Below are 25,941 nucleotides of genomic sequence, written 5' to 3'. Positions count from 1 at the left end.
TGGGGAGCCACAGGTTGAGAACCACTGGAGATGCATCTGCACTTTGGAGCAGCTTGACTCCAGGTTAAATCCAGGGAGTTGTAGTCTGCTGAGACACCAACTAAAGAAAAACAAAAGCTGAAGATCTAGTAAAACTACAACTCCCATGACTCCGTAACATTGACAGTCCAACCACTTCATCATATTGAAGCAGGGAAGTGTCTGGCAGAGTAGAGCTCAGTCATACTTCATGTGGAAATGAAACGGATGATTCCCCTATCTTCATCACACTGTTATATCTAAACAGTACGACTCAGTTGTACTCAGTATTCTTTAAGTTGATTTGCCATCATGCAATAGTAACACTACCTCCAGACTATCTATCTATCTATCTATCTATCTCCAGACTATCTATCTATCTATCTATCTACCTACCTACCTACCTACCTACCTACCTACCTACCTACCTACCTATCTATCTACCTAGCTATCTATCTACCTAGCTACCTAGCTATCTAAAAGGGACAGGAAGTGAGGTGCCCCCTTGCCCCCTCCTTCGCAGTCCAACATGGCGGCGCCCATGGAGGAACCGGCCTCGACTTCCGGCTGGCTTTGAGCAGAGCCCTTCCTTCCCTCCCTCCCGTCTCGCTGTCACCGCTGCCACGCCCTTTTCTCCTCCGAAGAGCGAGCGTGGTCCTGGATGGCGAGGGAGAGGCTGCTCTCTGGACGCCCCAGGTTGCGCTGCACAGGTGAGTAGGCCTTTCCCCCACAGGGTTTTCTTCCAGGTGGATGCCTCCTCTGATAGAGAGAGCCAGGCATCCCGCCTTTTTCGTCAGGAGGCCGGCTAAACCAGGGGAAAGGGGCGGGAGGGTGGCGAGAAGAATAACAATTGCTTTGGTGGTTGCTCTCTGTGTAAACCAGGCATGGGCCAACTTGGGCCCTCCCTCCAGGGGTTTTGGACTGCAACTCCCACCATTCCTCACAGCCTCAGGCCCCTTCCTTTTCCTCTTTCCGCTTATGGGGCTGAGGGGGGAAAGGAAAGGGCCTGAGGCTGTGAGGAATGGTGGGAGTTGCAGTCCAAAACACCTGGAGGGAGGGCCCAAGTTGGCCCATGCCTACTTTGAAAGGATCAAAGGACCCCTCCTCCTTCCTTTTGAGTGCCAATTCTGCTAGATATCCACAAGGATGGAGAGTGAAATCACATTTTGAAATATGGAGATCCCCAAGAAATTCCCTGCAGCAAAACAATTGGCCTTGGAGTTTTGTTTGTTTGTTTGTTTTGATCTGGAAGCGCTGCGCCAAAGTGGATGGGCAGCTGGCCCTTTGCCCGCATGCATTTGGCTAGGGATGAGCATGGAAAGAGAGAGAGAGAGAGAGAGCATCCTTTTACACAGTATATAATCCAGAATATCAAGGCAGATAATCCACAATCTCTGCTTTGAACTGAATTATCTGAGGGCCCTTCCAGACAGGCTCTATATCCCAGGATCCGATCCCAGGTTTTCTGCTTTAAACTGGATTGTATGAGCCTACACTAGACCCTTCCACACAGCCATATAACCCAGAATATCAAGGCAGGAAATCCCACAATATCGGCTTTGAACTGGAATATCAGAGTACACACTGCCATATATCCCAGTTCAAAGCAGATAATATGGGAATTTATTCAGAATATCAAGGCAAACAATCCCACAATGTCTGCTTCAAACTACAATATATGGCCATATATTGCAGTTCACCAGAATATTAAGGCAGATAATCCACAATGTTTGCCTTGCACTGGATTATATGAGGGCTCTTCTAGACAGGCCCTATATCCCAGGATCAGATTATATGAGTCCACACTGGGCCGTTCCCAAAATATAACCCAAAATACCAAGGCAAGAAATCCCACAATATCAGCTTTGAACTGAGATATATGGCAGTGTGGATTTAGGGCCCTTCCACACAGCCATATAACCCAAAATATCAAGGCAGGAAATCCCACAATATCAACTTTGAACTGGAATATCTTGAGTCCACACTGCCATATATCCCAGTTCAAAGCAGATAATATGGGATTTTATTCAGCTGTATGGAAGGGGCCTGAGATATTCCAGGGCCCTTCCATATAGCCATATAACACAGAATATCAAGATAGACAATCCCACAATATATGCTTTGAACTGGATTATCTGAGTCCACACTACCATACATCCCAGTTCAAAGCAGATAATGTGGGATTTTATTCAGCTGTATGGAAATGGCCTGAGATAACCCAGGGCCCTACCATATAACAGCAGCCATATAACACAAAATTATCAAGACAGATAATCTACAATAACTGCTTTGAACTGGGTTATCTGAGTCCATACTACCACATGATCCAGTTCAATGTGGATTTTATACCTCTGTGTGGAAGGGTCCACAGTTAAAAACAGATATTGAGGAAGGAAGGGGGATGTCACAATTTTTATCATCCTACAAGCAGTCCTATTGAAAGGGGAACATGCCTTAATAATTAAAGGGGAAGGTGGGTATTACTTATTAAAAGGTTTTGTTCATGGATTGAAAAGTCATTGTCCCATAACTGGTGAGGTTTAGGGTGCATCCAGACTAAAGAATTAATGCACTTTGGCACTGCTATGGTTCGATGCTATGTGATCATGGGATTTGTAATTTGATGAGGTCCCTGCACTCTTTAGCAGAGAAGGCGAATGACCTAGCCAAGCTGGAAGTCCCACAATCCCGTAACATTGAGCCATGGCTGTTAAAGTGTTGTCAAACTATTAATTCTACAATATAGATATACCCTAACCTGTATCTATGTAGAAACAAGCCCCAATAAATCTCATGGGGGTAACTCTGGGTAACATGGGGGTAACATCGCCATATAACCCCGAACATCAAGGCAAAAAAACCCCACAATATCTGCTTTGAACTGGCTTATCTGAGTCTACACTGCCATATATTCCAGTTCGAAGCAGAAAATGTGGATTTTTATTCAACTGTGTGGAAGGGGCCTCAATGTGCATCTATACTATAGAATTAATACAGTTTGACACCACTTTAACTGCCACAGCCCAATATTATGGAAACATGGGAGTTGTAGCTTGACAAGATCTTCATCCTTCTGTGCCAAAGAGAGCTAGTGCCTCACTAAACCACACATCCCAGGATTCCGTAGCATTTGACCATGGCAGTTGAAATGGTGTCAAACTGCAATAATTCAGCAGTGTAGAAGCATCCTCCTAAGTTGTAGAGCCTGTCCCCATGATACTCACCTTCTCTATCCCTCCCTTAAACCTTTCAGACAGTTGATGGATAGGGGATATTCTGTTCTTATCAAAGATGTATATAACATAGCCAGTCTTCCAGGTTTCAGAACATCCATGTTGCCAAGAATATAATGGGCAGAATTTATTTAATAATTGCCCAGCAATCCCTCCACCCCGACCACCAAGAAGAATTATTTTAGTTGTTTAGTATTACTTATTACCACCCATTTCAGTTGTAAACCCTATCCAAACTCTCATAATCTGTTTATACACTACATGGGAGGCAAGATAGAAAATAATTTAGTTTAACACAAATAATGGAGAATTAGCTAACTTAACATACATAATTAACTTGGTGTTGTCTGCTTATTTGTGTAGTCAAACTTATAACAGTTTACAGAGCTCTTTAGGAAAGAGCTTAGTCATTGTGTGAAAGAAATCAAAACCAAGAGACATCTCATTTTTTCCTACTGTTCTAGGCCAAGTCCAGCACAAATTCTGGAAAAACCTGTTTGCTGTGCAAGGCAGGATCAACTGTAGCGTAATATAATGGAGTCCCTACAAAAGGCCCCTTTCTTCTTTATTTTCAAGCTCTTTCCACAGGCAGTTTTGTGATGATGGAAAGGGTGAAAGGGGCCTAAACGTATTTTTTAATTTAGCGGAGCTGTCTGGTTATTATTATGATTCCATCTGGTTTGAATGTTATTAATGTATTTCTATTAATGTAGGACAGAGGAAGAACTTGGGTGGTAAGAAGAAATGAGATATGAATGGAAGAACCCTGATCTCTTTGATGTGTTCAAGGACCATTTCACACATTGCAGTTAAAGTACTGCAATTCCATGTGTTGTTGGGGGCTTTCATGACCAGAATCACTGGGTTGCTGTGAGTTTTTTGGGCTGTCTGGCCATGTTCCAGAAGCATTCTCTCCTGATGTTTCACCCACATCAATGGCAGGCAAAAAAACTCTAAAATCAGGGCAGTAAAACTCTAAAATCAGGGCTTCAACAACAAGAGAAACACTAAAAAAGCAGGGGAATTCCAGACAAGAATCAATCAGGGCCAGCGAACGCCTCCCAGGATTTCCCCAGGCAGCAATTATCCAGGCTTTGAAGCTGCAAGGCCATTACATACTAATCAAGGTGGCCATTTGCAACATTCACACTTGCCTCAAGCAGACAGGAGTTCTTTCTTCTACCCTGGACATCCCACAGATATATAAACCTCACTTGCGTAGTTTCCAACAGACCCCTCAACCTCTGAGGGTGCCTGCCATAGATGTGGGTGAAACATCAGGGGAGAATGCTTCTGGAACATGGCCATACAGTCCAGAAAACCCACAGCAACCCAGTGTAAATATGGATTATATGGGGAAAGTGAAGGAAAAGGAGTGGGTAGTGGGTACTGAGATTGAGAAAGGAAATGATGAGGGGACATTTTGTGTTAAAGAAGAGAAGAATCAATGGAAGGAGCACATTTCACATAGAAAGTGGGGCTGTAAGGAAGAAGTCCAGATGAAAACTTTTCCCTCCGTTTAGTTTCCCATTCAGAAGGTTTGAGATGTTTTCTTTGCTTTTTTTTTTTGTGGATGTGCATTTATTCATGTGAACTCTTATCGTGAATTCCAAAGTAGTAGGAATCACCCATCTAAGATTGGATCTACACTGCCCTATATCCCAGGATCTGATCCCAGAATATCTTCTTATCCCAGATTATCTGGCAGTGTAGACTCATATAATGCAATTCAAAACAGATATAGGGCAGTGTAGATCTAGCCTCAGTGAGAATTATGGTGAAGCCCATAGCAGATAGACCAGACATGGGCAAACTTTGGCCCTCCAGGTGTTTTGGACTTCAACTCCCACAATTCCTAACAGCCGGTAGGTTGTTAGGAATTGTGGGAGTTGAAATCCAAAACACCTGGAGGGCTGAAGTTTTCCCATGCCTGAGATATACTGTGGTCTTAATTAGGGCCTAACTTCCCATAAGGTATCAGATCCTATCTGATCTTGGAGGCCAAGCAGGATCAGCCATATTTAGTACTTGGCTGGGAGACCCCTGAGGAATAAATACCAGGTGCAGTCAACTGTATTTCAGAGGAAGGAATTGGCAAAAACATATCCATAATATTCTTTGCTTAAGAAAACCCTATGAAATTCATGGGGTTGCTTTAAGTTGAAAGATAACTTGAAGATGCCCAAGTTGTAGAAGAACTATATACTAAAGCCAGGGCTGATATCCTGTTGGTTAGTCCCAGTTATAGTAGACTCATTCAGTCAACTGTTCAATGGCATGCCAACATGTAGATAAATCTAATGGATTCAACAGATCTAATTAGGTCAAAAAGAGGCCAAATTCTGTCTCAGCATCCATGTAAAATGAAAAAGCAGTGACTGAAAGTATTGCTTGGACAGGAGACCCAAGACCTAAACCCAGTTCTTAGTTTCTAATACAATAGGCCCATTGAATAATCAGGAACTTGGTGTTAACAGAAGTCTCTGTTGGTTCAATCTACTCTTACAATTGGATTTAATTTATTATTCTCTGGCTTTTTATTCTTGTCCAGGTATCTACTGCACCAAAACCATTCCCAGAGCTCCCTTTGAAACTTTGAACCACGTTTTGCTGGAGTAAAAGCACTGCTGAGGTGAAGTAGTTTCTTAATCAAATGGTTTGTTAGCAAACAAGTATATATTTCAAATTTTCTGTTGTGAATGCTGGATTTACTTTTATTATTTTGCACAGATTTGTCCAGATCCAGGTTGATCATACATCCTGGCTTTTCCTTTTGTCTTAAAATTATTATACCATATTGTTGTCATTCTGCTTTGCTTTCTAAAATTACAGAGTTAAAAAGGAATTTCCCAAGAGCCATCTAGTTCAATCCCTAGTTGCCATGCCACCTGTACATACTAGAAAAAGCCACGAAACTCAGCTGAAGTTGGTCACATTGGCATCATTCATGCACTGAATGTGCTCAGAAAAATCCAGTTTGCCATAGTATTGCTACTTTTCAGCTTGGGAAATTATTGACAGCCACTCAAAACACTGTTGGAGACTTGTGAACTCTAAATAACCATTAATCATGGGTATATCTTGTGGTGTTGTTCTATTCTAATTAATAATTAGAACTGAAAATCAGGTCACTCCTGTGGAATTGTCATTTTAAAATTGTGACATATTCTGCTCTTGTTAATGACCTCCTCAAGATTCATTACACAGAATATGCATTTACGAGGATATGCCTTCATACTTTGCATTTGCTTAACCTATTCCCTACCTTGAGTGGATCTACTCAAGATAGAACTAGCAATTAGATTCAGATTTTTACAATACACTTTTAATGTTTGTTGATGGGAAGATGGGAAGAAGACACTGTGATAAAATTTGTGTTACCAAAGAGAAAATTTATTGGTTGTTTGTAACAGGTATGTTTTTTTTAGCTTGTTTTAATTTTGTGTATAGTTTAACTATATTTTTACTGCTGCATTTGGGGGGGGTGGTGGAATTTCCTTAGCTATGGGGGATCCATGTTATAGATTTAATGCAATTTGACACCACTTCAACTGCCATGACTCAGTTCTATAGAATCATGAGAGTTGTGGTTTGCACAGAAGGCCAAATCTACAACTCCCATGATCCTTAGCATTGAGCCATGATATTTACAGTGGGGTCAAACTGCATAATTTCTGTAATGTAGATGCACGCTGTTTCTTTTAACTGTTTTAAGTTGCCTTGAGTTTTAGGCTGTGATAAAGACCGAATATAAATGAAATGATTCTGGATGTTTCATTTAGACAATTAACCTTCTCCCCGCAACAGTTAATCTCATTAGTTAATTGTATTACAATGTGCATTTTTAGGAATAGATAGTAGTTTAACCTCATTAATAGGCTATGACTGCTACCACTTTTTAAGTATCTAAAATCACAAAATCAAATTAAATGCACTACAAGAAAGTAGAAGAGAATTTGACTTTGATGTGTTGATTTCCTAAAGACAGAAATATAGAGAATTATATATATTTTAAGCCAATATACTTTTTTATATTTCTGTCTTTGGAAATTTGACATATAGGAGTCAAATTCTCTTTCTAGTAATGCATTTAATTTAGAGCAAGTGCATTAGGTGTAAAATTTTGTTGTATGAGGTTAGCAGAGAATTTAGAATCATAGGATCATAGAATCATAGAGTTGGAAGAGATCTCATGGGCCATCCAGTCCAACCCTCTGCCAAGAAGCAGGACAATCGCGTTCAAAGCATCTCCAACAGATGGCCATCCAGCCTCTGTTTAAAAGCCCCAACAGAAGGAGCCTCCAGCAGACTCCCAGACAGAGAGTTCTACTGCTGAATAGCTCTCACTGTTAAGAAGTTCTTCCTAATGTTCAGGTGGAATCGCCTTTTTCCTGTAGTTTGAAGCCATTGCTCCGCGTATTTGGCCATCATGACGGTATTACATGAACCAATTTAACTTTTTTCCTTTCTTTCTTAGTCCCAACATCTGAGAATGTCCCAGGACCAAGACATGCCGGGTTCAAGTGAGGGAAAACCAGACAAGTTGGAAGATAACCAGCAGGAAAACGCAGAAAGCTCAGAACAGTCAGTCAGGAAGAAGATCCGGCAGAATCCCCCAACTCCTAGCAGAGGCGATACCCTGGAGCGTAAGCGAAATCATTACTTGGAGCTCATTATTTCCTCTGACAACAAGCAAACTTTTCTTGAGTAGCTTCCGTTTTGCTTTTACATAGTAAATGGAACACTTCTGAACAAACAATATGGCATTTCCCTTTCAATAAGATGTATTATTTAAAGGAATCCTTGTAAGAATCCCTAGAATTGGGCTTCCTGTTTTCTCTTGTGCCCTACTCCAGGCAATGTTGAAGTAATGGGTCTCAGGATTAAGTATACAGTTACATGAAGTAGTCTAATCTGCAAATCTTGAGTTTTAAGTTTTTGAATATGGACTAAAATCTTCTCCTACTCTGGTATCTTCCTGAAAATACTGACTTTTCTTTGTCATGGATTCTTGACCCAGGGGTTTTACCTTTTATCAGTCCTCCTTTCCAATACTCTTCATTTTGTCCTCCCTTTGGGGAAATCTTTACTGTAATGCATATGACATCTGGGTTGTGGTGAGTTTTTTGGGCTGTATGGCACGTTCCAGAAGCATTATCTCCTCACATTTGAACCACATCTATGGCAAGCATCCTCAGAGGTAGTGAGGTATATTGGAAACCAGGCAAGGGAGGTTTATATATCTGTGGAAGGTCCAGGGTGGGAGAAAGAACCCTTGTCTGTTGGAGGCAGGTTTGAATGTTGCAAATGGCCACCTTGATTAACATTAAAAAGCCTTGCATCTTCAAGGCCTGTCTGATTCCTGTCTGGGGGAATCCATTGTTGGGAGGTGTTAGCTGGCTCTGATTGTTTCATGTCTGGAATTCCCAGATGACATTCATTTGGCAGTCTTCACTTTACCTTCCTTGTTGCCAATTTTTCTTTGTTCAGAAGGCCAGATAAAAAGCATCATGTTCCCTCTTACTTGCTCTCTTTCTTGATCCCTGTATTTAGCAGGATCAGATTTCTTTGCCCCTTACCAGAATGATAATATAAGATTAAAGTGGACTTCCTGCCTCAAAGACAAACAGTGAAAATATTGTTAAAAAAACCCCTAATATGTAATTCTAGACAGTTACTTCATTCTACCTTATTACATATTTTTAATTAAATCTCAAAACCTGGCAGTACAGGCAGTTTCCAAGTTACAAACATCTGATTTATAAACAACTCATAGCTAAGAACAGGGGTGAGACAACAAGAAGTGAGGGAAATCTATTCCTCAGAAGGGAAACTCATTCCTGAAAGAGTTATTTATCATGGGGAAAAGGTGTCCCCAATGAAGCTTTATCACCAATCCTTGTTTCCACAACATGCAAAATTTTCAAAAATCCAATAATCACAGGGACAGAAAGTGAGGTGAAATCTTCCGAACAGGGGTCTAGACAGGCAAACAAACACCACAGAAGTGTTAACCCTTCTCTTTGCTATCCAAAGCTCATATATATTATTATTATTATTATTGCAGCAAGATGACTCTGTGCACAAAACTTGAAAACTAAAGGACTATCCCTAAAAGAAAGTTGGAATACAGACGTTTTAGAATTGACAAAAATGGAGAAATTATCTTCCTGATAAAGGAGAAGAATGGAAACCATTTATATCATATATACATATGCGTGCACATACACACACATATGGGGCTAGTGTTCTACTTAAAAATGTACCTGCTCTGACTTGCATACAAATTCAACTTAAGAACAATTCTACAGAACCTATCTTGTTCTTAACTTGGGGACTACTTATATATGTGTGTATGTAAAGATTAATGAATTAACAAGAATGGAGAGTCCAGTTGAGATCTGGGCCCTGGTTGGGAAGAGGGTCCTCTTCCCTCCCACTCAAGGGGTCTGCTCTGGATACAGGAGACATGATGCCGCTTAGCAAAAACACAACTGGATGACTAGCACCACAAGGAAATGCAAAGGACAAAAGGACCTATCAGATACTCAAAATCTATTTTTGGCAACCAAGAGGAATGGAAAATTCTCTGCATCAAAAATAGTTAAATTTCTTAGGATTGCTAACACTGTGTTAGAACCTTCTATTACGCAATGAAAAACAATCTGCCTTTGATTCTCCGGTTTCCTGTTTTGTTTTGTTTTTTAAAGATAAAATGCCCTCCCTCTGAAAGGGGAGGAGGGATGATCTAGCCTCAAACAAACAGCCTCATGTTTGTTTGTTTTGTTTGTTTAAACTCATTTGGGGCTGATTCTCCCTCCCTCCGTCCCTCCCTTCTTTCTCTGAAGGCAGTTTATCGTAAAAACTATACAATGGAGGTATCTGGATCTCCACTATTCCTTCCTTCCTTCCTCCTAGGCACAACAGTTTACAAAATCTGGAATGAAGCTCTTTGGAGAAAGGAGGAAGGAGAGAAGATCAGAGTTCCAGAGATGTCCATTTCAGGTTTTTAAACTACCTTTCCTCGGAGGAAGGTGGGAAGAGCTGAGCTCCAAAGACCTCAAATTTATAGTTTTTAGATTGCATTGACTTTGGAGAAAAGAAAGGAAGGAAGGACCCGAAATGGCTCCGCAACTATTATGCGAGGAACACAAATATACTAATGTTGTCACCCCAACTGTTATGCGGACACAACTGCTATGCGATGAAATAGGATAGTTTGGCAATATTTAAATTTAAACCAATGGAATATTTTACTGAAGTGCCTCTCATTTCCCAACAGCGAGCCCCCCTCAGTTTGTATCAATGGAGGAATTGATGGAAACTGCAAAAGGTGTTACCAACATGGTGTTGGCCCATGAGATTGTTGTCAATGGAGGCTTCCAGATTAAGCCATCTGATTTGCCAGAAAACAGGTAAGAGGCTGGAGCATGTCTGTACAAGAAACAGAGGTACGACTGGTGGCTGCAAGCAGTAAGAGCATAGCAATTAAATACAACTTTCAGCACAGGAATAAGAAATTCAGAGCATCTTGTGGTTTTGTTAGATATTTATTCAGTGGACATCAGCATATTGGCAGTGGAAGCAAAGCTATTTGATGTATAGATTTCTTCTATAACTCAGACCCAAAGAATCTTAATAAGCCATCTGATACAGAATTTTTGATACAGCCCTCTATACTCCTGGAAATAATGTCTGACTGCTCACTGGAGGGAAGGATAGTAGAGGCAAAGATGAAGCCACATAATGAGAAGACAGGAAAGCTTGGAGAAGACAATGATGCCAAGGGAAATGGGAGGAAAAAGGAAGAGGGGCCGACCAAGGGCAAGATGGATGGATGGCATCCTTGAATTGACTGGCTTGAACTTGAATGAGCCTGGGGTGGTGACGGCTGACAGGAAGCTCTGGCGTGGGCTGGTCCACAAGGTCACGAAGAGTCAGAAGCGACTGAACGAATAAGCAACAACATAGTCCTCCAGCCCCTTAAACAATTGCGCCCAATTCGTTCTGTCCATCTCAATGGTCTTAATACAGCTAGGATTTAGATTCTAGATAGGCATCATTTCCTTAAACTGGTAGACTGTTCAGCTAGTATCCTTTTCTCCAGTAGTGATCGGTTTCTGTTGCTCCATCAGTCAGCTTTGTCTGTAATCTTGGCAACAGGTTCCCTCTTGTCTGTTCTTTCTGAATTATAATTTCTCATTGAACACAGCTCCCCATTGAACGCAACAAATACATTATACTCTGCCAGATCTCCTCCATCCCCCATAATATCAGCCAGTTCACATTTTCATTTAGTCAGATTATTTTTTTCCAGGCCTCACTTCCCTTTGTGTTAGAGCTATTCCAATTCAGTTTTCACTATCTGTTGCTTCACCAGCCTCGAAAAACGAGTGAGAGATATTGTCCACAAGGCCTTTTGGGATTGTTTGGAAACCCAGTTAAAAGAAGACCCGCCATCATATGATCATGCAATTAAACTTGTGGGAGAAATCAAAGAGGTAAGAAAAAGAAAATACATTTTATTTCTGAAGCTCACAACAGCACTTGATTAGCTGTAGTTGGCGGTAGCAACTTATTGAACCAGTGGTCTTGATATACATGATTTTGATTCTAAGCAAGCATTATTTTCACAAACTGGTAAACTGTTTGGCCAGTATCCTTGTTTCAGCAGTAATCTCTTTCAGGTTTCACATAAAACCTTTCTATTTAGAGGCATACATGAATTATAGATAATATATGGACCATTTTTGTAGCTTTCATCATTACATTGGTTGCTTTCCTGCCCCATAATGCTTTGAAATGAGAATGGCACGGCCAAGGTTCTAGTATTTACCTGGCACTCAATTTCAATTAGTCAATTTTCTGCTTTTTAGCACTCCTTTTCCCCCCTGTTTTTTCTCTCTTTTTTGGCAGTAAAAATTAGGGCAGAACTGCTTCTGGTGGCACAGTGGGTTAAACCACTGAGCTGCTGAACTTGCTGACCGAAAGGCCAGTGGTATGAATCTGGGGAGCAGGGTGAGCTCCCACTGTTAACCCTAGCTTCTGCCAACCTGGCAGTTTGAAAACATGCAAATGTGAGTAGATCAAATGTGTTTATTCAGGAAAGTAATGGCCCTCCACATGACCTTTGAGGCTCTTCGGCTTAGAAATGGAGATGAGCACTAGACTTAATGTCAAGGGGAAACTTTTACCTTTTACTTCCATATAATATCTTGAAATCCTGTGTGATTCCTTCTCTGCAAAGTGGCACCAGAAGGGAGAGTTTTGTAGAGAAAATATGACTGCCAACAGGAGGTGACCCAAACTTGTTTCCATATTTATATTCGTATTGGAAGCAGAATCTTGGAATGATGTCAGATGAAGAAAGGGATAAGCACCTCTTTCCTCCCCTCTCCTTTCAGCTTCTTCCTAGTAAATTTCCTTATCCTGAAAAAACTTTGTTAATAAGAGGATTGTTGAGATTGCAAGACATGAAGTAGATTCAAACATAATTGTTCAAGCTTTATTGTCAGAGTTAACACAGTACAACAAAAACCTTTTTGTTCTTTGTATCTGTTTTTAGGCCTGTTCCTGGAGTTGTTTGGGGCACTGATTTGGAAAAGTGCATTGGATAGATCGCCTCAACTCTAGTTTCTTAGATATGGTTATTGTGGTTTTCTGTGGGTGAGCAGGTGGCAACTAGTTGATGGCATATATTCTGTATCTCAAAAACGAGAGCTGTTAGAGGAAAACCTATCAGGCTAAATATACCTAGAAACAGGCCCAACATTTGGGGCACCAAAATGTGTGTTGGCCTGTGTTACAGATCATTCAAGCTTTATCCTCAGCAATCAAAGATCATATGTACATACATGCACCAACCTTGCATATATATTTCCTGCCTAAATGTCTTTAATAAGTGAAAATCTTTATTAAAATTTGAAATATTTGTTCATTATTTTTATAAAAAGAAGACCAATTTAATAGGTAATATAATATTGCTACAACAGGAGTTGCTCTAGAAGAGCATTAGTAGGTGCAGCCCTGGTATACTGTTAGGAGCTAATAGAAGGTACATTGGTTTCTTTCAGACACTCCTGTCTTTTTTGCTGCCTGGGCATACTAGATTAAGAAATCAGATTACGGAGGCTCTAGATCTAGAACTGATCAAGCAGGAGGCTGAGAATGGCGCGCTTGACATTTCTAAGCTGGTTGAATTCATCATTGGGATGATGGGGACCCTCTGCGCTCCAGCCAGAGATGAGGAAATTAAGAAGCTGAAAGACATCCATGAAATTGTTCCCTTATTCAGGTAATGGCATGATTTCCTATGAAGGTGGGGCTTGCTAGAATATCTGAAAGCTTTTGATAAACAGTAGTACTGCATATATAATTGAATATAAATTGATATGTATATATGTATGTTTCTCTTTGTGTGTTTATATATGGAAGGGATATTGCTAGAAGTGGGAAACAGTAAGAAAAGCTATGCTTTTGACCAAGGATACTGGTGAAGCAGTGTTGTTTTTGGGTTTTTTTAAGATCCCTTAAAAAGTAAACAATCCCCTTTGCTGCCTTTTAATATGGTTTTTAATATCTGGGTTGAGTATCCCTTATCTGAAAATCCAGAATCTGAAATGCTCCAAAACTGTCCATATGAATGGCCGAGATAGTGACACATTTTCTTTCTTTTTGGTGGTTTAGTGTATACAAACCTTGTTTCATGCCCAAATTCTATTTAAAATGTTCTGTATCTAACTACCTTCAAGATATGTATATAAGGTATATATGAAACATAAATAACTTTCTTGTTTAGGTATGGGTCCCATCTCCATGCAATTTCATTATGTAAGTGCAAATATTCCAAAATCGAAAGGGTAAACCCCCTGAAATCCCAAATACTTCTGGTCCCATCAAGCATTTCAAAGAAGGGATACTCAATCTGTAAGGAGAGCATGTAATACATGTGGGTTCCCCTCCCAGCTCAATCTTATTCTGCGTGCGTTCACATTTAGCATAGTGATAGAGCCATTGGGATCCAAAAATTGCTAACATTTTAATCCTATCAGTGTTTTAGAAATGTACATCTGCTTGAAATGTTTAATGTCTCTTTTGGGTTTTTTTGCAGAGCAATTTTCTCCGTGTTGGACTTGATGAAAATGGACATGGCCAACTTTGCTGTTAGTAGCATTAGGCCACATTTAATGCAGCAGTCGGTTGAATATGAAAGGAAGAAGTTTCAGGAACTATATGAGAAACAGCCAAGTATGGATTTTGTTGTTTTTATTTGCCAGTTATCTCTTTCTGCTGTTAGAATGCTGTTGTTGAACTGATACTGTGTAAACGTTCAACCCAAATGTTGAGAAATCTGATAACACAATTCCACAGGAGTAGAATAAAAACCACATATAATCAGTGTACCTGCTTTAGATGAAACATACTTAGAATTACCTTATCCGTAAAGCTAGGTTCTTCAGACTCCTTTATTCTAGGTTAGTTTCCTTATGTGAATAGGACTTAAAATACAACAGTTTTGCCAGCTTCACAATCTTAAGGAAAATCAGCAGGATAAACATTGATTGTATCAAGCAATATGAAACATGCAGTGTGCTCATGTATTTTTGTTGTGGTTGATTCAAAAACAATTATTTAATCAACGAAAAATGTTCAATTGATGGAAAACTCAACCCACATCAAACATTTTTTTTATCAGAGGGATCGTTTATCGTTTGAATGTGAAATGAGAGAAGAAAATACACTCTTTCAGTTATTCAACTTTTTAATTAATCTTTAATTGCATCTTTTGTTTGGATTTCTTTTTGTGTGTTTATTTTTGTCTATTTGTTCTTACATTGTTATGAACTACATTAAAATAATTATTGTAAAAAATACAGGTTGGGTTTCCCTTGTCAGAAATGCTTAGGGCCAGAAGTATTTTGGATTTTTGGGGGGACTTTGGAATACTTGTACTTGCATATATGTACATAGTGGGATATCTTTGAGATGAGACCCAAATTGAAACGCAGAATTCATTTAGGTTACATATACACCATACAAACATAGCTTGGAGATAATTTTACACATTATTTTAGATAATTTTGTACGTGAAACAAAGTTAGCATACCCCGAATTATCAGAAAGGGTACTATCACAGCCACCTATGTGGATAATTTTGGAATAGTTCAGATTTTAGAATTCTGGATAAGGGATGCTCAACCTATAAATAGGAAGAGTTGTGGGTTCATGAGAAAAGGCTCTGGTAATCCTGCTTTGAAATAGATTCCCTAGCTGGTCTTGAACCATAATCAAACATACTTGATTTGTTTTGACTTCACTCAAAAACAGACTCCTTAGACTTTGTTACTGCATGGCTGCAAGAAGCTGCAGATGACTTGAGGTCCAGAGCTGCTCTTGCCGTGGATGATGGTGCCACGTCTTCCAGTGGAGCTGCTGCCCTGTGCCCTGTTGCCATACAGAACCATGCCTACCTTAAGCTGCTCAAGTGGAACCATTTACAGAAGCCTTTTCCAGAGGTAACAATGACTTCTTTTTCAATGGGAGCAGCTTCTATAACAGGCATGGGCAAACTTGGGCCCTCCGGATGTTTTGGACTTCAGCTCCCACAATTCCTGTTTCTTGGCAGGGAGTTGGACTGTATGGCCCACGTGGTCTCTTCCAACTCTGCGATTCTATGTGAATGAGAAGTCTGTTAGAAGTGGCAAAGTGTTGGATGTGGGAGGGTAATTGGGTCTAAATGGGCCAGGTCACTGTTTCTATTCCATCTAAGCAGCTGGGAAGAGCAGCCCATTAATTCTTTCTTTGAATAGAACTCACAGTACTCTAGAGAAATGAAAGCAAATGGAAAATGGCCTCATCAAGGTAGCAAGGAGTCCTAATGTACTGCTGTATGTGGAGGCAAATTAAGCTAGCAGTTTGGATAACTTTGGAAATCTTGATTTTATAATCATGCATTGTGTCTTTCTCATCTTCTGTAATTAAAGTTTAATATTATACTTCCTTCTGGAATATGGGATAATCATAGAATCATAGAGTTGGAACAGACCTCGTGAGCCAGTCTAACCTCCTACCAAGAAGCAGGACAATCGGGGTCAAAGCACCCCCGACAGATGGCCATCACCATTTAAAAGCCTCCAAAAAAGGAGCCTCCATCACACTCTGGGACAGAAAGTTCCACTGCTGAACAGCTCTCACAGTTAGGAAATTCTTCTCTGTCTGACAGATGGGCAATGTTGTTGTTGTTTCTAAAAAAAAGACACAAAACGGCTTATAGTAAAACTGATAGAATACAATTTAAAACCTCAAAAACATATAAACATTAAAAATGGTATTGAAAATTAACAATTAAAACTCTTTAAATGTATAATGTGTAGGTCTGTTCTCTAGTTTATTAAGAAATGGCTTGGTTTTTATTGCATATTTGTTAGGAGGGTCCCTGTCTTAAATGTAAATAAGTAAATAATTAACAATGTTCTTATTTTATAGTATTTGTACAGGATCAGGTTTGCTTTTTAGAATTATGCCCTCCCAAAGTGATGTGCAAACAAGACAAAGGGAAATGGGAGAAAGAGAGTGAGAAGACTATTGTCAGTATCTGCTAGACCTCCCCCCCCCCAAAAAAAAAAAATCAGTCCTTGCCAGCGCTTTCTCTGTTTTTCAAAGAGGGCTTCAGCCTTTAACTGGTTGGGGCAGAAGGATATCCAGTAGATGTACCTTTTTAGCCATTTTGTTGAGACTTCCTTTTCTTCCCTACTTAGAGTAAGGCAAGATATAAATCAAATCAAGTAAAGAAAACTTTTAAGCTATTTTTGCTATACCGTATATATAAACGGTTCTCAACCTGTGGGTTGCGACCCCTGTGGGGGTCGAACGACCATTCACAGGGGGTCACCGCTTTGTCTCCTTTGGGTCTGAAAATGGTCTCTTCTTCCTCTTCTTCCTCCAGTGGCGTGAAACAGAGAGGAGTCATAGGGAGGCACTTGGAGGCAGAGGCACGCATGGCGGGAGAAGGCAAGGAGGCGGGCTCTCCTTCTTTTTCTTTTCCTTTTGTTCTCTCCCCCTTTCCCTCTTTTTCTTTCTTGCCCCTTTTCCCATCTCCTTTTTTCATTTTATCCCTTTATTTTTCTTTCTTCCTCTCCTTTCTTCTTTCTCTCTTTGTTCTCTTTCTCCCTCTTTTTTCTCTCCCTTTCTCCACCTCTCCTTTTTATATCTCTTCCTTTTCTTCCCCCCCTCCTTTCTCTTCCCTTCTTTCCCCCCTTTCCTACTCTCTTTCCCTTTTTCTTTCTCTTGTCTCCCTTTCCCTTTTTTTTCTTCTTTTTTCCTATCTCTTTCCTTTATTTCATTCCCCCCTTCCTTTCTATTCCCTTCTTTCTACCCCTTCTCTCCCTCCCTTCTCTTCTCTTCTCTCTATGCCTTCCTTTCCTGTTGATAATTATCTTACTCTTCTCTTTCCCTTTCTCCCTCTATCTCCCTCTCTTTTTCACCTCCCTTTCTTTCTATCCGTCTTGTTTTCTCTTTTTTTTCTGTCACCCTCCCTTTCCCCCTCTCCTTCTCTCTTTCCTTTTTTTGTACCCATCCCATATTTCTTCTTTCTCCCTCCCTTCTCCTTTTCTATCTCTCTCCTTCTTTCTTCCTCTCCTTCCCTTTCTTTTTCTCTCCCTCCCCTCCTTCTCTCTTGCTTTTTATCTTTCTTCCTCTCCTTCTCTTTTTCTCTCTCATGCCCTTTTCTCCCCTCTTCCTTATTTCCCCCCTCCTTTTCTTCCTCTCCTTCCCTTTCTCTCTCTCTCATGCCTCTCTCCCCCTTTCTTCCTTCTCTCTCTTTCTTTTTATCTTTCCTTTCTTCCATTTTCTCTTTCTCTTGTGATCCCCTCTCCTTCCTTCTTTCTCTCTCATGCCCTTAAGCAGCGTCTCCTTCTCTCTCACATTCTTTACTCTTTTCCCCTCTTTCTCTCCCCTCCCTCCTTCTCCCCTATTTTTCTTTCTCAGCCTCAGAGGAAGGCAAGAGTAACAACACAATCTGGCCAAGAAAACCCTGATGGTTTTGGCCTAAGGTTTCCAAAAGCCAAGTTTGGTTTTTCACATCAGAGCAGCTTCCCCCTAAAGAAAAGACCTTATCCACATTCCTCCTCTTAAGCATATACAGGCAGTCCCCAAATTACAAACAAGATAGGTTCTGTAGGTTTGTAGGTTTGTTCTTAAGTTGAATTTGTGTGTAAGCTGAAATAGGTACATTTCTTAAGTGTAACCACAGCCATATATAATTACATACTGTTTTGTGATTAATCACTATGCTTTAATTTGTTCAATTTGTAACAATGAAAATACCTACTGCATATCAGATATTTACATCACAATTCATAACAGTAACAAATTGTATGGTTGGGGGTCACCACCACATGAGGAACTATATTAAGGGGTCACGGCATGAGGAAGGTTGAGAACCACTGGTATATACAGTCACTCTATCTTGGCAAAAGTCAGCACTGAAGAAGGTCCCTGTGCAGATAGAAGAAGGAACAAACCTGTAAGAATTGTGTTTTTTAGTTTTACAGCTATTAAGCACATTCATCTTTCTAAAATGTATCTTATCATGTGAGCAAGATGATATGTGTGTAGGCAGTTCCTCGGTTAACCAGGTTCCTAGCCATTTAGGGCTTTTAAAATGGAAGATTGGCATTTATACGAGTTGTAATAATCCACGGAATTCCTGCACATTAATGATTTTTTAGATGGCTCACCATTTGTTTTGATGCCTGGAATAGTGACCTCCATGAGGAATTTCTTGATTTATGTCTGGGGAATTACAGCCCATGCCAGTATCTTTCTGGTGCTATATTTTTTTAAAAAAAAAAGTCAGAACATTTGGGTCACCGGTACATTTATTCTGTACCCAGTGACCTTGTAAATTTACAAACTCCAGATTGTTGCTGACTTGACATTGGGCCAGTTTTTTTTAATTATTCTGTGAGCCTAGCAAGTTTCCAGAATTGTGCTCACTTTTGTTTATTCTTTGTAGAAGAGAGCCAATGGGGAATCCACATGTTACAGTTTTTAGTGTTATCCACTTTCAGTCTCCTTTAGTAAAGAAAAAGCAGGGCATAACAATAACAACAACCTCAACAATTATGTAGTGTTATCACTGAGCCTCCATGGCAAAGTCCTGCAGGTGAACAGTTGCCTTGTAGGACCAAGTTGAAACTGCATCCGTGATGTAGTTCTTTTGTTGCTTCTCTTGCATATAACCTGGTTCTGGTTTGTTCTTGGAATAAGGGTTCACAACTTTACAATGCAGCTCAATACAAAATGATTAAAAATAAAATGGGGGAGAAGTACAACTACCAGTATTTTCATTCTACGGCAACTTATAACAAACCCCTATGTTGTGTGATACTGTCATTTCATTCTTACAGTATCATGTTCTTCATTCCACAGTTTGAATTAACCATCCTTTGCTTTATTGATCTCTTTTAATAGACTGTGCTAATGGACCAAAGCCGATTCCAGGAAATGCAGTTGGATCTGGACCAGCTTATTTTAACCGGGGCTATTCTTCTGGTAACGTTAAGTGCTGCGGGCACCGCTCTTTCTGGGTTGCCGGGCTTTTCTGACAAGCTGAAAATGGTCATCCGAGTGCTGTTGACGGGGCTGCACCTTCCGTGAGCATCACCTGGCTTTGGGGCTCCTTGGTGGTCGGGAAGAGGGCTGAGGCCTGTTTGAAAAGGGTCCATACATTATTACTTTCTTTCCCTCCCTTGGTAGTAATTTGCTTTGAAGGTGATCGGGAGTACAGTGTGACTGGTACCTGCCGTTTCATTAATCCACATATGACAAAAAATATCCTCTAGACATTTTCTAGGTTCTCAAGGACGACCCTATGGTACGTTTGGGTTGGAAGTCTTTACTTTCAATAGCGTTTGCTATTATCTGTGGTTTTGCATATCCAAAACGTCTTAAATAATACAATAGTATTGTTAAACAGTACAACAAATTACAACCATGTATTATTTGGAAAAAATAATTAAGTCACACAAACATTAATTAAAAATCTATGTTATGATTTGGCACCAAAATAAAGCATTAGTCGGAGGGAGGCATTGCTTAATGGAGTGCCATAGTCCAGAAGGCCCTCTCCCCTGACCTCATGTGGTGTATTTCTTCTGCTGGTGGGTGCAGACATAGTACAAGGCAGCCCATGGGTTACAAACATCTGGTTTACATCCAACTCCTAGTTACAAACAGGAGTGTGACAGCAGGAAGTGAGAAGAAATCTACCCCCATAAAAGTTATCATGGAGAAAAGATGCCTCAGCTGAAACTTTCTCACCAATCAGTGTTTCCATGACAACCCAAAATTTTCAAAATCCATTTGTCACAGGAACAGAAATTAAGTCTTTTGAACAGGGGCACAGACAGCAAAACAAACTCCAAAGGGGTGTTAATGCTATCCAACACAGGGGTCCTATGCTATCCAAATCTACTGTGTGTGTGCGTGCGTGTGTATGGGTGGAGTTACATTTTAAATGTGCCTATTCTGACTTACAAATTCAACCTAAGAACAAACCTACAAAACCTGTCTTGTTTGTAACCCGGGGACTGCCTGTGTATCATTCTCACCTGTGGGAGACCCCAATCCCCTCAACAGGCCCATAGAAGGAGAGGCACTCCTTCACATATTGAGATCCCGAGCTAGTTACTTAGACCTTTGAATGCCATCACAGTGAAAGTGTGGCATTTATTTTTTTCTTGGACCCACCCAACAAATCAACCTATGCTCCCATTTTATCAGACATAATTGGCAAAGGTAAAGCATACATGAAGTGGGGTGGATTAATTGGAAGTATCTTATCCACATATTAACTGGAACTGATCTACCTAAATCTGGTCAGATGGCACACTACATGCTTCCCCAGGCTGTCATAACTGTGGAATCAAGTTCTGAGTGAATATGAAAACATTCTCCTCCTCAAAGCACCTTGTCAAGTTTTTCACAGCAGGTGATCATGGCTTCCAAATTCATGCTGTTTCTGGCCCAGTCCCAACAAGCTTCTCTTGAATTGTTTTTAAAGCAGTATTTGGCATGTAAAACTCCCACTAAAGCCACTTCACTCTGCAATTTTCTGATGCTCATGGCTTGTGATTTTGCATGAGGGTTATACATTAGCAAAGAACACCCTTTTCAGGTTGCATCCAATGAGACACTGGGATTTGTAGTTTGATTAGGCACTATCAGTCTCTGGCAGAGAAGTCTAAATAGCTTGCAAACCTACAAACCCCATGGTTCAACAGGATGTAGACATGGCAGTCAAAGTGATATCAAAGTGCTGTAACTCAGTTGCCATGAAAAGGACCCCCATCAATTCAAAGCTGTTTTATAGCTTGTAAGGGACATGGATTTTTCAACGCTGACTTTAATGAATCAAATTCCTTTTTTCTGCAGCTCCTTCAACCTGAATGAAGCTTTGGCTATCCTAAGTGAAAAGATTTGTGCTGAAGTTAATAGTAGTCTTTCCCAACATGGATACACACCTTTCACGGCAGAGAAAGAGACTGTACTTAAAGGACAGATTCTGGCCCTGGCCAGTCCTGATAACTCTGTTTGCAAACTAATAGGTATGCATACTAGACCAACCTTTGTTTTTGTGTGAGGGAGACAGACCTTTCTTCCACTTGTCTTCAGATGAAATCTGTAAGTCAAAAACCTGAGAACACAGAAGCAGCTCACATAGAGAAAGGAAGTGTGTTCAGTGTATAAATCCTTTTGGGATGGGAAATCACTTGATTTTGAGATAGATAGATAGATAGATAGATAGATAGATAGATAGATAGATAGATAGATGTTACTTCATATAGAAATAAAGATCAAAACCAAGGATAAAGAGAAATGTTGGGAGATAAGGGATGTTCTCAAATTATTATGCTATGTAACAAAATTTGTTTTTTTTTCTTCTGTTCCTGGTTTGAAAGTGTTATTTCTTGTTTAATTGTGTGGTACTAATTTGTGGCAGCCACAGAAGCGAAATTTGTGGCGTATGACAAATACTTTCAAAGAAAGTAGTTGTTATCCTCCACAAATTTCGCTTCTGTGGCTGCCACAAATTATGTTGAATTGGTTGAGACTCTGAGATGCTCATTGACAAACTATAGCAAAATGTACTGCAGGATGTTCCACACAAAAAAAGTTTTTGCAGTCTAATAAACTTTCCCCCCATGTTTTTATGGTAGAACCAATTAGGAAATGATATGTATAGCCCAGGAACAAAAATTGTGTTACATAGTGAAAGGGTTTAGAAAAGCAGGCAGTGTCGGGTTTAAAAAAAATGGAGGGTTTCTCCTGAGATAGAGAAGTCAAGATACTTGGGAATATTTGGAATAGAGAGTAAAAGAAACCCAGGGTTCACTTGTTTATGGTTGAGGTAAGGTTGCTGAAACAGAAATAAGTCCCATGATGGACCCATCTGATGAGTTTACCTGTTTGTCTTGTGAAAAGGAAGCCAGGATCTCTCACTAATGTCTTACTTCCCTTCTTAAGATTCAAGAATCCAGTCCTATCTGGAGAGTTACCTTGCTTCCGGCCACCAAAAATCCCTTCCTGCGGTTCCAGGGGGATTGAGCCCTGTTCAGAAAGAGCTGGAGGAAATTGCTGTCAAGTACGTCCGCCTTGTCAACTACAACAAGATGGTCTTCAGTCCTTACTATGATGCGGTCCTCAACAAAATACTGAATAAAGACGAATCGCCTAAGCTGTGTGGTTAAACCAAGACATGCAAAACTGAATGCTTTTGTACAAGACCCTCAGCAGTTGGGATTAAATCCAAAACAAGACAGTAGAAGGATGCATACCTATATTAATAGATGTGTTTGTCAAAATTGTCAAGAGTTGCAAAGCAGAAGGGTCTCTCATTATGTGTTGGGCATCTCCACATTCAGATTTGTCACCGCCTTTTCCCTTCTACCCAAAGACTCATGCTAAAGTCCAGAAGCTTCCGAGCGGGACAGATAAAGTTAGGAACTTTGGGAGGAGAAGGGAGCAGGTGAGATGGAATGACATGAATTGTATTATTTCTCCCCCTGCTCCCTGAGTTTATTAGGGCTCAGAGGACTTTATTCAGGAGCTCCTGACAATACCAGTGTGCTGTTGGAATGGTGTGGAAATTGCATCACGCTCCCTGCCCTATTTCTTTGGACTGTTTTTGTGGAGGGGAGAGGTGTGGGAAGACTTCCTCTCGCCTTTCTCCTTGTGCAGTTGTCTTGTTTTATTGTGTCACAGGAGGTCTATCTAAGGAAGCCTGCTTCTGTACATGAAATAGTATTATTGGATCAAAGTGGTTAACTTTTCTCTATAGGAAAAAACCCCACTTTTCCAAAATAGATTTCTTGTCAAACATTTCAGTCATTAAATAGCATGAGTGCAGAATGGATCCTCCAATGATACACACAAAAATACATGAAATACTCCAGCTTCTTCTCTAACTCAAAAGCTAGAGCTAGTGGTGAAATATGGCCACCTGTAAAAGCAGGATTATAGCTGGTGAAAACATTCTGTCAGCATGTGCTTCGAGGCAAAAAGTTAGTAAATGCCTCTTTTTCTAGACCAAGTTACATGGTTCTTAACATCTACTTTAACAACTGTAACAGTAACTTGAAAGTTTCAGCATGGTCAAAACCTGGATACTGGTAGATAAAGCACTTTATACGTAGCCTGCAAGCCAAGGCTCTTAGTCAACCTGCCAGCTGTGGCTTTTTCTATAGCCTTTGTTTCTCTACCCTGCAGATATTCTACCAAAAACATATATAAACTATATTTTTAGAGTATTTTCTGGTTCTTTGGTACTTCAGAATTCACAAGAGCTTCTGTAGATTCAAGGTGGAGTTTCTCTCAAAAGTGTGAAAAGAAAATCTCTTTTGAGAAGAGTTGTGGTTTTAAAAAGAATCGCTGATAGCATGCAATGCTAATATAAACAAGGTGCCCTTCCACACAGCCCTATTTCCCAGAATATCAAGGCAGAAAATCCCACAATATCTGCTTTGAACTGTGTTATCTGAATCCACACTCAAGATAATGTGATATTTTTTGACTTGGTATTCTGGGATATAGGGCTGTGTTGAATGGCCCAAGGAAAACTTTATACCTGAAGGTGATGAATAAATAAATTGTGTGTAAGGCTCCATAAATGCCAATGGGGAAGTGGAACACTTTTTAAATGTCTCCCATTGAAACCAGTTGGATTAAGCCTGTTGATCTAGAATTACCAAAGTAAAATAAAATCCCTATTTCTGAATGAATTGGTTTGGGCCAATGTATATGGGAGCTTAGGCTCAAACTAAATGAGAAAGTGCTGCTGACTAATTTGCAAACTAGCAATGCTACAAGTTTCATTCCACCAATCCCAGAGCTGATGTAGATCATTTGCTTCCCACTGTTTACAGTGCAAGATAAATCATTAGCAAGAATGCACCCCGGAAAGACCAAAAAAACAAGGCCACTTCCTCTCATCCAGGCTGCCTGGGAAAGGCTCAGCAGGACTCTGCAAGTGGCAGCTTCCTATCCCTCTTCCGCTGGTATGATTGTTATGCCAGTAAATTGGGAGGAAAAGTTGGGAAAAGACAATAGATGGAAATTGAGTTTTCTGTTGACATTGTCTGGATTGTATGTGTTTAGTTGAAACTATTGATAATTTAAATCTGTTGATGTTTTTCTTCAGTGTTTATGTTGGTGTAGTCTTCACTTTCTGTACATCACTAACTTATATGTATAATAAATACACATTTTTTTGCCAGTAGTCTACATGTTCCAGTTGAAAATAATTAGCAAGCGCCTCAGTTGATTTTCTGGTTTTCATGTTTGTCTTTTTGTAAATTTAGTACTGTTTGTGGTAGGTATAGTTTCTTCCTTGGGTTTCCTCTGGTATCTATATATGAGGGACTTAAATATCCTAAAAGCAGATCCCATCTTATTGAAGACTGAAGGCCCATCAGCCTGAGTCAAACCCCACCTCCCATTCCCCCCTCCCCCCCCCCAAACCACCATTAGTTTAAGTTATGTTGGTCACAATAGGTATGTGTGTCAAGCGTGGTCTAGATCCATCACTGGTGAAGTTCACGAGGCTCTCTGGATATGGGAGCCATCTTGGAAAATACATCCAAACATACATTTTGATTTTTTTTATTAGATAGATGGACAAGATCCTGTGTAGTACTCATAAACCTAATTGGGAATGGCACTATTGCTGTGATCATAAAGTGTAATGCGCATTTTGGCAGTTCTTTAGATTATGGCAAGAGTGGTATGATTTTGAATGCATAGCATCCTGTATTGCTGTGCTGTGTGTGTGCAAGGGGGTGTGGGGGTGTGTGTGTGTGACTGGGCGAAAAACTGCAACCTTCCACTTTCTATCCTAGATGCTGCAAGGCTCAGTGGTTGAGATTGGCTTTCCCAACTATCAAGAATGAAATTTGTTTTATTAATGGCCTTTAGTTAGTAATAAGGTGCCTCTGGTGGCACAATGAGCATTGCTGACCAAAAGGTCAGTGTTTTGAATCCGGGGAACGGGGTGAGCTCGTTTGTCAGCTCCACCTTCTCATGCAGGGACATGAGAGAAGCCTCCCACAGGATGGTAAAACAGCCAAGCATCCCCTGATTAACATTCTTGCAGATGGCCAATTCTCTCACACCAGAAGTGACTTGCAGTTTC

At 40.3% G+C, this 25,941-nt stretch overlaps 1 protein-coding gene across 1 annotated transcript; it reads left to right on the top strand.

Annotated features, from left to right (window-relative positions):
- The first annotated feature begins 546 nt into the window (after positions 1 to 546).
- Positions 547 to 25,029, top strand: TCP11L1 (t-complex 11 like 1). The gene is made up of 11 exons (XM_060766555.2): positions 547 to 728; positions 5,803 to 5,883; positions 7,729 to 7,897; positions 10,534 to 10,666; positions 11,632 to 11,752; positions 13,325 to 13,545; positions 14,362 to 14,498; positions 15,579 to 15,766; positions 19,725 to 19,906; positions 21,687 to 21,859; positions 22,779 to 25,029. The coding sequence occupies exons 3-11, from the start codon at positions 7,744 to 7,746 to the stop codon at positions 23,000 to 23,002; spliced, it is 1,533 nt and encodes a 510-aa protein (XP_060622538.2). The 5' UTR covers positions 547 to 728; positions 5,803 to 5,883; positions 7,729 to 7,743; the 3' UTR covers positions 23,003 to 25,029.
- Positions 25,030 to 25,941: the final 912 nt, after the last annotated feature.

This window comes from Anolis sagrei, chromosome 1 (genome assembly GCF_037176765.1).
Source record: "Anolis sagrei isolate rAnoSag1 chromosome 1, rAnoSag1.mat, whole genome shotgun sequence".
NCBI classification, from domain to species: domain Eukaryota; kingdom Metazoa; phylum Chordata; class Lepidosauria; order Squamata; family Dactyloidae; genus Anolis; species Anolis sagrei.
Note: the sequence above shows the minus strand (reverse complement) of the source record. Positions and strands in the feature narration are given on the sequence as shown.

Bases quoted from the DNA above. Each gene is read 5' to 3' on its own strand.
- TCP11L1 (XM_060766555.2), top strand. From the start codon at position 7,744: ATGTCCCAGGACCAAGACATGCCGGGTTCAAGTGAGGGAAAACCAGAC. The intron at 7,898-10,533 runs GTAAGCGAAATC...ATTTCCCAACAG, and splicing joins CAGAGGCGATACCCTGGAGC to CGAGCCCCCCTCAGTTTGTA. The intron at 13,546-14,361 runs GTAATGGCATGA...GTTTTTTTGCAG, and splicing joins GAAATTGTTCCCTTATTCAG to AGCAATTTTCTCCGTGTTGG.